The sequence below is a fragment of the Lactuca virosa genome, chromosome 4 (assembly GCF_052849685.1).
Source record: "Lactuca virosa cultivar CGN04683 chromosome 4, Lactuca_virosa_CGN04683_v6, whole genome shotgun sequence".
In the NCBI taxonomy this organism is placed as follows: Eukaryota; Viridiplantae; Streptophyta; class Magnoliopsida; order Asterales; family Asteraceae; genus Lactuca; species Lactuca virosa.
The window spans coordinates 287,821,230-287,834,028 of record NC_136429.1 but is presented as its reverse complement, the minus strand read 5'-3'; the positions used below and the strand labels follow the sequence as shown (position 1 = coordinate 287,834,028).

General features: G+C 32.4%; 2 protein-coding genes across 2 annotated transcripts; both read left to right on the top strand.

Moving 5' to 3' along the window:
* The first annotated feature begins 1,275 nt into the window (after nucleotides 1-1,275).
* Nucleotides 1,276-8,508, top strand: LOC145108367 (uncharacterized). The gene is made up of 7 exons (XM_079045385.1): nucleotides 1,276-1,780; nucleotides 3,084-6,189; nucleotides 6,276-6,365; nucleotides 7,187-7,252; nucleotides 7,379-7,468; nucleotides 7,539-7,715; nucleotides 8,267-8,508. Exons 1-7 carry the CDS (start codon nucleotides 1,446-1,448, stop codon nucleotides 8,300-8,302), a joined length of 3,900 nt encoding a protein of 1,299 aa, XP_078901511.1. The 5' UTR covers nucleotides 1,276-1,445; the 3' UTR covers nucleotides 8,303-8,508.
* A 3,264-nt stretch (nucleotides 8,509-11,772) lies between these two features.
* On the top strand, nucleotides 11,773-12,520 carry EMB2184 (Ribosomal protein L31). The gene is made up of 2 exons (XM_079045384.1): nucleotides 11,773-11,923; nucleotides 12,000-12,520. The coding sequence occupies exons 1-2, from the start codon at nucleotides 11,855-11,857 to the stop codon at nucleotides 12,345-12,347; spliced, it is 417 nt and encodes a 138-aa protein (XP_078901510.1). The 5' UTR covers nucleotides 11,773-11,854; the 3' UTR covers nucleotides 12,348-12,520.
* Nucleotides 12,521-12,799: the final 279 nt, after the last annotated feature.

Here is a 12,799-nt window from a genome sequence, read left to right as displayed (position 1 = left end):
CGCTGAAATTGTTTTATTATGAGATGAGGAAATTAAAAAAAAATTATTTGTTAATCATCATTGTGGTATAAATGAAATTTGATTCTTACTCTTACAGATTTCAAATAAAAAATAGTTGCTAGATTGACAGACATCCAACACAGTTTGATCAGTTAGAGTCAGAGCCACACGCACATTTTAATAGGATTGTTGCATTCAAGTTCAACGGAATTGCAGGAACTTGGTTTTAGTTTATCATTATTTGTATTAGATAGGTTCAAGTGTTGTTTATTCAAGTACAATTAATCTGTTATTTCTGCATTTAATTTTAGTTACATACAAGAAATAGCAACCCACTTTGATAACTATGTCTATTGTTTCATCATTCTATTATAATATTATACTTCAACATTGATTTCAATCCACATGCACCATTCCGACCCACACAACACCATTTCTGACCAGCACAACGCGCTGGAACGCTTCTAGTTGGTAATTATGAAAATGATAGAAACAAAGAGTTTTTTTTTTCTTATGACAATTAAACAAATTGAAAAAACCTGATATGCTTTTTTATTCAAATCGGAGGTTAGTTGTTTATTAATCGTATATGACAAAAAGAAATTGAGGTTACTTTTTTATTAATCATGCAAATACGTAAATACAATCTTCATAAAAATTCTAGAATATAATAATAGAAACAACGAAAATTACTTTTTGCTTATGTCAGTTCATCAAATTGAGAAAACATGATATGTTTTTTTTATTTTTTATTTTTTTAAAGAGATAATATCCGGTTTAAAAATTCTTATACTTTCAAATCTAAATAAAAATGAAATTAAAAGAAGTATGTGTCTGTGTGAAAGAGAAAATAAAAAAACACATAAAAAAAAGTAAAACATTTAATGCTGTGTTATAAAATTTAATAGTCAAAATAGAATGAAGTGTATAATTATTAAAAATAGGCTGAAGTATATAAATAAAAACCTATATATATAATAACACCAATATTTTATAATATTTAAAAGTTTATAAACATAATGATAAAATTTGTCATATTTATTGAATTCCTATTCTATACATTGACCATTCAATTAATAACAAACTATCTAATCTTTGTAATTTAGTTTATTACACAATATCTTTTGAAATTAAGGGCATGTCAAATCCAACGTTTTACATTCTAACCATAAATGGTAAATTATATTGGATTTAATAATTTAAAAATAGTAAAATACCATTTATACCCTTGACATTGAGTTTCACCAAAAGTACTCCCCCCTTCTCCTCCACCTTCCCTTTGTCCTGTTTCTGCAGAATTCCCCCTGCAAACAAACAAAACCCAAGACCTTTCTCACTAAATCCCTTATAATTATAATATTATTCAAGGGACAAAGTAAACGAACCCTAGGTGATTCAAAGAGAAGGGGAGGGAGAGAGTGGAGCTTCACCTTCAATTTATTCTAATGGAGTCTCTCTCACGTCCTTTTCACAGAAGAAAACTGTCAAATGCCAATAGTTTCTCCGGTAAGAACGCCTACGACGGAGTCTTTTCCGGCCACCGACCCAAGTTCGACGGAGTTCCGGCTGTTAACGTTGATGAGTACCGTGAGATTTTTAGCAGCGGTCAAGCTGCTTCTTCGATTCCGGTTCTTGATCTTTCAACTTTACAAGAATCGTCTGATGGTTCAAATTTGGAACTTGGGAGTACGAAGCCAGATTACGGTAAGATTTTTGGTGGATTTCGTGACGAAGACATCGCTGTTTCTTATGAAGAGTTGATTGCTCGAGATAAAGCTAGGTAAAGTCATGTTTCTTTCTATTCGAAGTGTTTGAAGGAGATAACTTGTCGTTTTATGTTGTCTCGATGAAGATGATGCAACTTCCCCCCTTTCGTTTTCTACATTTGAAATGATTTTGCCATCGTCAGCGATACCATTTCTGAAAAAAGCCTTGTCATTTGGCTAAAAGTTGTATTTTTTAAACTTTGTATTACATGAAATGGTTATCCGAAAGATCGATCCTTACAATTTATCGATCGAAAGTTTATGCTTTGGCTTCTGATTCTTCTTTGATTCAGATTCCCCAAACCCCTAACCCCAATTCTTGCATTCTTCCTCTTTCTTCGTATATAGCTTTTCTATGAGATGCACTTTGCGAAATCATTATGCACAGTTTTGGTTAATGTGAAGTTAAAAAATTTCCGAGTGCCTAGTAAAAGTGTAGGTCTGATTTATTACATAGATTACCAAAATGAAGAACATCATTGTGGATTTGTAGCTATATCTTATTACGTTATGGAACAAAAAATTTATAGACAGCATTCATGAATCATGATGTTCTTGAAAAAGAAGTCTAGATTTGTATGTACTTTACCCTGATCCCCTTTTCACATATAAATTACATCATGAACACATGTCTAACTTCAAATTCTTTCATCATTCTTTAATAGGTCACAACACCTAAACGCCTGACATCTTTTAATTTTTAGGGTTTTCTGACCTATGTCTTGATAAAAGTGGTAACTATCTTCAATGGGATTATGCAACTTATATGAGTAATTTAGGTAGTGCTTTGTTTACTAACATGATTTCTCCAAGGATTAGGGAACAAAGATTTAGGACATGCTTAAGTAGTTAAATTTTGCCCTAATGAACTTGAAAAGATGCCATTTTGAAGTAAAACCGGATTTCTTTATTGTAGCATTACTTGTATATATGTGTAATGTAACTTTTATGTAAGTGACCTTTCTTTCTTAGGGCTATGGAAGCCATGATCTTTTTAGGTTTTTTTTAGGGTTTTTAGCTTTTCAAATTACACACGTTATCTTTTTCAAGATTTCCGACATCATTAATTATATATGCAATATTTCCGTGCTTGAACTTTTTAGCAGTTTTGTTCGTATTCGGCTTGAATTTCTATTTATAGTATCAAATCTTGATTCCCTATTATATTTCTACTTCCATGTGGCTACATTGTCATTAAATTAGCAAATTATCTTTAAACAATTGGCAATCTTTTTCATGCATATTATCTTATGCTGTTTTTCTTTAACCATTTCCTTTTCTTTTGTAACATTTTCTTCTTATTAATATTCTTTGTAGGGCTCGATTGTCATCAAGCCAAAGCTCTCAAGATCTTGGTGATGATCTAAATAATCAATCTTTTGATGCATTGAAGCAATTTAACATGTCGTATAATAAGATCAATCCAAGGAGTAAAGATGGGTTAGATGGGAAAACAACAACACATGTGACACAATTACATGTTGTTCCTGGATTTACTTGTTTTATAGATGAATCGGCTTCTCAACTAAAAAAGGAAACCAAGAAGCAAAAATCATCTGTGTCAAATAAAGTTCATTCACCTGAGAAACAAACTTCACAAACTGCTGTTGAATCTAAAAGTGAATATCATCAAGATGAATCATTATCTGATGATAAAAAGATTGATCTCAAATCACATCCCTTCAAACTTTCATCACCAAAGATGGAAATTGAGATGCAAAAAACATCAATAGAAAATGAAGTTCATTCTCTTGAGAAAAAAACTGCTGTTGAATCTAAAGGTAAAGATCATCAAGATGATAAAAAGGTCAATCTAAAATCACATAACTCCAAAGTATCATCATTGCCTACAGCTTCAGCAATCAATACTGAAGCAGCTTCACAAACAAAGATGGAAACTGAGAAGAAAAAATCATCTGAAACAGATAATGTTCATCTGATAAATTTCATCAAGGGAGATTTTCCTGAGAAAAAAGCTGTTGAATCTGAAAGTAGAAATCATCAAGATGAATCCTTATCTGATGATAAAAAGACTGATCTCAAATCACAATCATTACCAAAGAAGGAAATTGAGAAGCAAAAAGCATGTATACCAAATGAAGTTCATTCTCTTGAGAAGCAAACTTCAGAAACTATCATTGAATCTAAAGGAAAAGATCATCAAGATGATAAAAAAGTCAATCTCAAATCACATAATTCCAAAGTATCACCATCACTTACAGCTTCTGCAACAAATGGTGAACCAATACTTCAATCAAAGAAGGAAACTGATAAGAAAATATCGTCTGAAACAGATGATGATTTTCTTAAGAAACAAACTTCACAAAGTGCTGTTGAATCCAGGAGTAAACATGGTCAAGATGAATCCTTATCTGATGATCGATTTTCTAAGAAATTTGAGGCTGATATCAACTTACATTCCTCTAGAGGATCATCATCATCATCATCATCATCATCACCTGCAACTTCAGCAACTAATGTAAATACCTGGACATGGAAAAATGATACTCCTGGAGCATTTTCTTCTACTTGTTTTGATGAAGAACTTGATGTCAATTCTGTTGCTGGTGCTTCTGCAGCTGCTTTAAGAAAAGCTATAGAAAAGGCTCAAGAAAGTATACGTATTGCAAAGGAAGCAGTGGGTAGAAAGAAAGAAGGTCTTAAAAGCTTTTCAAGCAAAAGTTTCAAAGATAGCTTGAAAGTTAAAGCTGCTAGAGTGGAAAATGTAAGCACAGGCGAAGAACAGAAAGAAAAAGACAATTGGATTAAAGAAATCTTTAAAGCTAGAATGGCAAATGTAAGTGCATCACAAGTTTCTTCAAATCATAAGCATGGAGACACAGTAGTTTTTTCAGAATCTACAGATGATGAGAAGCTTTTTGGTGTCAAGAAGGTTATAAATGAAATTCATGAGAAAAGTTTGGAAACTGAAAAGAACTCTGAGATACCAATAAGATCTTCTCATGAGTTAAAAGATGATAAGATTGTTTGTGATTCTAATGAAAAAGCTGTAGAACATGCAACAAGGTCTTCTGAAGAGATTGAAAATGAATCTTTGAAGAAAGATAATCAGAGACCAAATGGTTTTTTTGTACTTGAAAGTTGTGAAAATATAGAGTTGAAGGAGAATAAAGATGAGGTGGGACCCAGTAATTCTAATAAACTTGCTGAAGAAACCAACAACTTAGCTTTGTATCAGAAGGTGGAAGAAGATGAGAAGAAAACATCTCATGATTATGATGAAAATGGTTATGAGAAGAGATTCAGTGAAGCATTAGGGTTATTGGAAAATACAAAGCAGGAAGTTGTTGAACATAATGAGGAAGTAGTAATTGCAGAGATTCATGAATCAAATAGTGATGATGAAGCAAGAGAGAAAGTTGTTGAGGAAGAAAAAGAAGTGAAAGAGGAAAGTGACACTGAAAGCCACATGGAAGAAGAAGAAGAAGAAGAAGAAGAAGAAGAAGAAGAAGACAATGGTGAGAAGTTTTATGATGTTTGTGATGTGGAAATAATTGAGAATTCATCGAGTGATTATGATGATGCAGAAGAAAATGAGAGCATCCATAGCTTCCATGCTGCAAATCGTATTGAAATCGATACCAAAGTTGAGGAATCAAGTCAAGAAGTTGATGATGTCAGCAATAGCTCACCACAAGTTACATTACAAGACACAGAAGCAATAATTACAGAAGAAAAACAGATCTTTGAAACCATTTCTGAAGATCAAAGTCAAACTGCCTCCATAAACAATGAAGATGAACATGAACCAAAGTCTGATGATGATGATGATGAGGTGTCACATGACATGGAAGAAGCCGAAGAAAATGATGAAAAATCTGAATCATGTTCAGACATGTTACATGGTATGGAGATAGAGGTTAAAGAATGTAAAGAAACAGAAGAAACAATCAAGAAAGAAGAAGAAAACAACTTTCAAGAATCTCATTCAGAAGAATCTGATTCAGAAAGACCTGAAGTTATCTTTCAAATGGAAACAGGAACATCTGAAGAAGCAAAGGACATGAATGATGAAGCTAAAGAATCTGAGTCAAACAAAGTGGTGGAAAAAGAAGAAGAAAAGAAGATTGAAGAAGCAACAAATGAAGAAAGGGAAAGAGAGAGAAATAGATTAGTAGTTGAAAGGGCAATTCGGGAAGCTCGTGAGCGTTCATTTAATGAAGCTCGTGAAAGGGCTGCTGTTGAAAGAGCTACAGCTGAAGTTAGACAAAGGGCAATGGCAGATGTTCAAGAAAAAGCTGCCATGAAAGCTTCTGAAATAGCTTCAAAGCTTAAAGCAGAACGTGCTGCAGTTGAGAGAGCTACTGCTGAAGCTAGAAAAAGAGCTTTAGAAAAAGCAATGTCTCAAAAGAAAGTGTCTGAATCAAGAACAGAAGTCACTGATGTTAGAAAAACATCTTCTGTAAGTTCTCAATCACTTCAGATGTTATATATTGTTTTTGTTATGTTTGGAGAAGTAATCTAGATAATTTTTTTTTTTTTTTACAGGAATTACACATTTCAAATGGAACAAGTGGAGAATCAGTTCAAAGAAGTAAAGCAATATTAGAAAAGCATAACAGGATCAAGGAAAATGTGGTATGCATCTTATCTTGCTACTTTTTTGTAATTAAAGAATTTCCTTAAGGGGTTTGTTTGGATGGATGGAATGGAATGACAAATGAATGGAATGGAATGAGTTATTACATTCCATAATCATGTTTGATTTGCCAGTAGGAATGGAATGGATTTTCATTAAAAAAAATTTATATTATATGTAAATGTGTACAAAACTACAAAATTAAGCACAATATACGTTTATTAAAGTTTAAAACCCAAATCAGATTGTAATAAAAAATAGGGTTAATTGCGTAAAAGAATTTGACTTCTTTTTTTTTTTTTTTTGGGTAAGACCTAAAATTTTAATTTACAATCTAAGCCAAAAGAGTGACCTAACTTTTGATTTTTGCCTTTTTACCTGGTTTACAGGTTTCCATCCACTAAAAAAATTATGTGTTTTTTTTTTATGAAAAAGTGGTCAAAATATCATCTTTTATGCAAAAAAGTATAAAATGCTATTTGCATAAAAGACACAACATTTTGATCACTTAAAAAATGTTGTGTTTTTCATTCAATCAACCCTAAAAAAATATAGAGTGTAGTTATAACTTTTAGAAAATAAAATTGTGATTTATTAAAATCATGAAAAGTTAAAAAAAAAAAATATTACGTCATTAAATTTTTTACTTAAATATAAAAATAACAAAATCCAAGAAATCACATTCCTTCAGAGTTCAGAAACAAACATTTCATTCTCAATTCCACCGGAATCAAGCATTCCATTCCATTACTTCCCCAATTCCATCATACCAAACATTACCAATTTGTTTCCCAAATTACCCTTTGTTGTTCTCTTTCAGGCCAAAGCTCTTGCAGAGAAAGAAAAGCGTGATCAGCTTGCCCAAAAAGAACAAGCTGAAAGAAGCGTAATCATCTTTTTTATTCCATTAATTTCATAATTCAGCAACCAAAATATAATATAATTTATTACCCATTTACAACATTAACCCTTTTTATTAAATTTTATAATTCCTTTACAATTGTAATTACAGAGAATAGCTGATAATCTTGATGCTGATATCAAAAGATGGTCTTCTGGGAAAGAAGGAAACTTGCGTGCATTACTTTCAACTCTGCAATATGTATGTAAAAACTTCTTTTTTAAATTTTTTTTTTTTCTAAAATATAAATATTTATATATTTTTTTGACAGATTCTTGGACCTGAGAGTGGTTGGCAATCTGTGTCACTGACAGAAATCATAACCACAAGTGCAGTTAAAAAAGCTTACAGAAAGGCCACTCTTTGTGTTCATCCTGATAAGCTGCAACAAAGGGGTGCAAGTATTCAACAAAAGTATATATGTGAAAAAGTTTTCGATCTTTTGAAGGTATATAATTTAATTTCCTTCCTCAATTTGAAGGGTAAATTGGTCATTTGTCATTCACTCCAAAAAGAAACTGTCTTCGTGTTATATATTTAGTTCACTTAGTTGTATACAGCACACGTTTTAGTTCATTGTTAGTTCTTAAATAAATAGTCATTTTCATTCAGCATCAAATCGAAACAGAAGGGTAAAATGGTCATTTACGAATTTACCATTACAACAAATCATTCGGTAAAAAAAAGTCTGTGTATACAACACTTGCTCTGGACAGATGTTTCAATATATAACAGTTCTTAAACAAACAATCGTTTTTATTCCGCATCGATTCTGAACACAAGGGTAAAATGGTCATTTACTAACATCCAGACATTTCATTTGCTCCAAAAATGAACAAACAGTTTTTGCAAATATTATATAACAACGCTTGCTCCAGAGTCCAGACAAGAAATTTTCGATTTGTAACAGTTCTTAAGTTATCATTTTTTTATTCAGCATTAGTTCTAAACAGAAGGGTAAAATGGTCATTTACTAACATTAAGTCGAAAATGAAACAGGCGGCTTGGAACAGATTTAACTCAGAGGAGAGATAGCAGCAGCCTTTGAAGCAGAAACAGGAACAATTTCTTTCAGTTAATTATGAATTAATTTTTGAAGAATTGTTTCAATATTTTGAAATATTTTTTGTACCAGATCTGGGAAATATGTGTTATATGACTGGAAGTGTACATGTACATACATTTACTTCCCATTTTCATGTTTGAATGTTTGGATATGAATACATAATCTTTTCATGTTATATGGCTTTTTTGGGTTCAGTTTTAATGTTGCTATTTGATGGTTTAAAGTAGAGAAAAGAATAAATTTATTTTCTTTGGTTTTGTAGCGTAAATAATTTTTTTTTGTAACTAATCGGGTCTTATGGCTTCAAAAACCAATTAACCTTTTTGTAATTACTTTTTCTAGGCCTAACCCTTAGCCAATGCCATTTATAATATTTGGCTTGTTAAAAAGAAATGGAATTGATTGGTTTCAAAAATACTTAACGTTTTTGGGTGAAAAGAGGTTAATTTGTAATCGATAATGTGTCTTATTTGCTATAATCATGTGGGGTTCATTTATCATGTGTTGTGACTTTGATATGATTTATCCTACATATTTTAGGAGGTTTCTTGAGTGGTCTCAAGTATATTTTAGTTCTAAAGATTAAAATGATGTAAAATCATTAAAATTGTAAGATTGATAAAACATAATGTATTGTATTAGAGGAAAATAAAAATCAATAACTATTGTACAGAAAATTTATAAATTTTGTCTTTTAAGACATGTCTTGGATATAACGTTTATGTATGGTATTTGTTTTCGTATAATTTTGATTAAAATTTTTAAAATTTTAAGGTTCGTTTTGTTTTTACATAAATGAAAAAAAGTTAATATTATAAAATGACAACTAATAGTCTTTGTTTAGTTGTTTCAGTCACTTATCTTTTACTTATACCTAGTAACAATTTTTTTGGGGTCTTATTACATTATTGAAATGAACTTCAATTGAATAATTCTATATTAAATGAAAAGATCAAGACATGTATTAAAATACGTTACTCAATATATTTTATCATATCCGATCTACTCTTAAATGAAGATTTTTTGCCACATGTCACACTCTCATTCATTCTGCTAAATGTCATTTTGTGGTTATTTTAAATTAATTTTTTTTCCACATGTCATTTTATTGGTTTTCAAAATTAAATTTTACATAATATTCTAATGTAATAATTGCAATATATATAGTAATAAATGGATATCAATTTCATTGATGAGTTTACCTTCTAATTTCAAACTTTCCAAATTAAAGTTCATTAATTTCTTTTGTTTGTTTATTTAAATTATTTGTTTAAATTTAAAAGATAAAAAAAACATTTTAATTTTAATAATTCATTATTTTTCTTATTTTCTTATAAATTCAAATTTCTTAAATATTTAGACATTCATATTTAACTTTTTATTTTTATTTTAAAGTAACTCATGTAATACATGAGTCTCACAACTAGTACCATAATAAACATCATGTAAGATTCAATATAAATTTGCTCGTTTGAAATACACATCCCATGTGTAATGACTAGGTGTGGGCAAAAAAACCGGTTCACAAACCGAACCGGTCACTGAACCGAAAACCGTTTTATCCCCGAACCGGTTCACCTATGAACCGAACCGCCGATTTATACCAATTCGCCTTTCCAACCGTTGGGACCGGTTTATTACGAACCGGTTTTGAACCGATTTTTTGTTTGAGACGATTTATGCCCGTTTTTTTGTCCTATACTAACAGCTATATAGCCGTTTAAGGCGGTTAGAAACTCGATTTTGGGTCCCTTTTGGCCATATTCACCGATACTTGATAGTATAAATAGCTATTAGATGTTTTGGTTCAACCAAGCCTAAAAAAACCTCTCTTAGTTCAAAAAACGCTCTTAATTCAAACAATGGATTCGACTTCCGTTGGTGTTGGAGATTCATCAAACAATCTTACCGATGTTAGCATCAAAGAAACAAGTAGAAATCCGGCTATTTGGTGCAGTTTTGATTTGTGTGTAATGTCGAGCAGTCCAAAAAAAACGCGATGCAAGAAATGTGGTGCTTTTTTCAATGAAGATGAGAATTCGACATTGAAAACTCATATGACCAAGAGATGCCCCACGGTGAAATTTGGGCCGGGACATAATCAAACAACAATGGCAAATGATACAACATTGTGGAGTTACGATTTGGCTAAAGTTCGGGATAGGATGGCGAAGTTCGTGATTCAAGAATGCTTGCTTTTTGACTACTTCGACAACAAATGATTGACTTCACTCATCCAAGATACTCTCCAACCATGATATTGTCATGTGAGTCGTACTTCTATTAGACGTGATTTTATTGAAATGTGGAAACTTGCAAAAAATGAAATGATTTTAGGATTTCAATCTTTAGAAACCGGTGTGAATTTACCTTGTGATGTTTGGACGGCTCCTCACAGTTCACCGGATGCGTACCTTTGTGTTACCGCTCATTAGATTAATCCAACTAATTGGGTAATGATGAAGCGTACGATTACGTTTGAATTGTTTGAGTATCCGCACACCGGTAGAAATTTATTTAAAATTTTAGATTGTGTGATCAAAACTTATAAACTTGAAGGAAAGATTTTTTCTATATCTTTTGATAATATGCTTCAAACAACACCATCACAGTTGAACAACTAAAACTAAAAGATAAACCAATTTGCGATGATGTTTTTTTTCATAGTCGATGTGTTGCACATATCATTAATTTGGTTGTGCAAGATGGACTAACTAACATTGAAACTATAAAAGATGGTTTCAAAGACATGCTAAAAGAAATTTTTACTTCTAGTAATGCTCAATATCATAATTATATGCAATTTTGTGCCGATGCGAATGCCCTCTTTTTAGGTCCAAATTGGGAAATAATACCCGATGGAACTCCACTTGCAAAATATTTGAATGTGCCTTACGTCAAAAAGATACTTTAAAAATGTTCTATGACAACCTTGCGGACCGTAATAAGGTTACGACTTATTAGCCCAAAACAAAGCAATACAATCTAAACAAAAAAAGAACTCGTTCTTATTTTACACTTATTAACCCAAAAATAAAAATAAAATAAAAAAACCTTATATGCGTCAAACCGTTTTTGAACCGGTTTTTTCTGAATCGGTTTTGATAAAACCGAAACGGTTTACATATGTTCGGCTTTTTTTTTTGTGGTGGACAGGTTTGGAACCAAACCGGTTTCTGGGTGAACCGGTTTTGACTTGGTTGACTAGAACTGAACCGGTCCGGTTCAGAAAAAAAACCGGTTTGTGCATGCCTAGTAATGACTAATGAAAACCCAAAATTTGTTTATTATTCTATTCGATACAATTTAAAAAACGAATTATTCAGATCACAAAGAAGTACTATTAGTTGTAGTTAACTAGTTTTATGGTATTAGCCCAATCAAAATTTTCAAAAAACTTAAGGTCAAAATTGTCATTTTGCTGCCAACTCGACTTCTTTGTAAACGCAAAACCCATTGGGATTTCCTCATCTTGTTATCTGCTATCATCGTCCTTCTTTCTCGCACGCCCACAGACAAAAATGGCGATAAGCCTATCCAACTCCTTTCTGCACAGAAACACTCCTCCTCCAACACTGTCGATGAAAAAGGTCGTCACACTATACCTAAAACCCTCCATTTCGCACCATAATTTCAATCTAACCCTACTCAATTTTCTCTTATCAGGTAGCTGCATCCGTATCCCCCCCAAATCAAGCGCGATGGACTTGCCGGAAGAAGGACATCCACCCCGAATTCTACGAGGACGCCAAGGTGTACTGCAGCGGAGACCACGTCCTCACCACCGGCGGCACTAAGAAAGAGTACGTCGTAGATGTCTGGTCCGGCAACCATCCGTTCTACCTCGGCAGTCGCTCCGCCAACCTCATCGACGCCGATCAAGTTGAGAAGTTCCGGAAGAAGTTCGGTGGAGTCGGCGGTTTGGATCAGTTTATGCAGATTCCGACGCTCAAAGGTGAGATTATAATCCCACCGAAGCGGAAGTCCGGCGCCGGTAAAGGCAAGAAGAAATAAGTAGCTTAATCGAATGCGTTTGATGTTTAATTCCATTCAGTCTTCTTTAATTTCGTAAATTACTCTTCGGTTATATATCCTGCATATTTTCTGAATTCTCAATTCAAACATTCTTCATATGGTCTCATTTCATAGAAACAAGCCCTAACCCTAGAACATGGGCATTTCTGATACTCGGTTTTTTGAATTGTTAGCTTATTGTTTCGATTGTGCTTAATGCTTTGGAAGCTTCATATGCCATTGCTCTTAAAACCCTAGATCGTGAATCTTGGATATGATGCAAGTAGGCATATTTAGAACAACAAAATGGCATTGTGATTTGCATCGTATCATGAACTAATCTCTTGATCGTAATTCTAATGTCTTTTAATCCGGATTCTTTCAATTTCCTTTTTTCTATATACCATTCAAAATTATCTTGAATTTGGAACAAAGGTTTCAAAATTATAAAA

Coding starts and splice junctions, on each gene's coding strand:
- LOC145108367 (XM_079045385.1), top strand. CDS start 1,446: ATGGAGTCTCTCTCACGTCCTTTTCACAGAAGAAAACTGTCAAATGCC. Junction 6,190..6,275: donor ATGTTAGAAAAACATCTTCT/GTAAGTTCTCAA, acceptor TTTTTTTTACAG/GAATTACACATTTCAAATGG. Junction 7,253..7,378: donor AAGAACAAGCTGAAAGAAGC/GTAATCATCTTT, acceptor TTGTAATTACAG/AGAATAGCTGATAATCTTGA.
- EMB2184 (XM_079045384.1), top strand. CDS start 11,855: ATGGCGATAAGCCTATCCAACTCCTTTCTGCACAGAAACACTCCTCCT. Junction 11,924..11,999: donor CAACACTGTCGATGAAAAAG/GTCGTCACACTA, acceptor TTCTCTTATCAG/GTAGCTGCATCCGTATCCCC.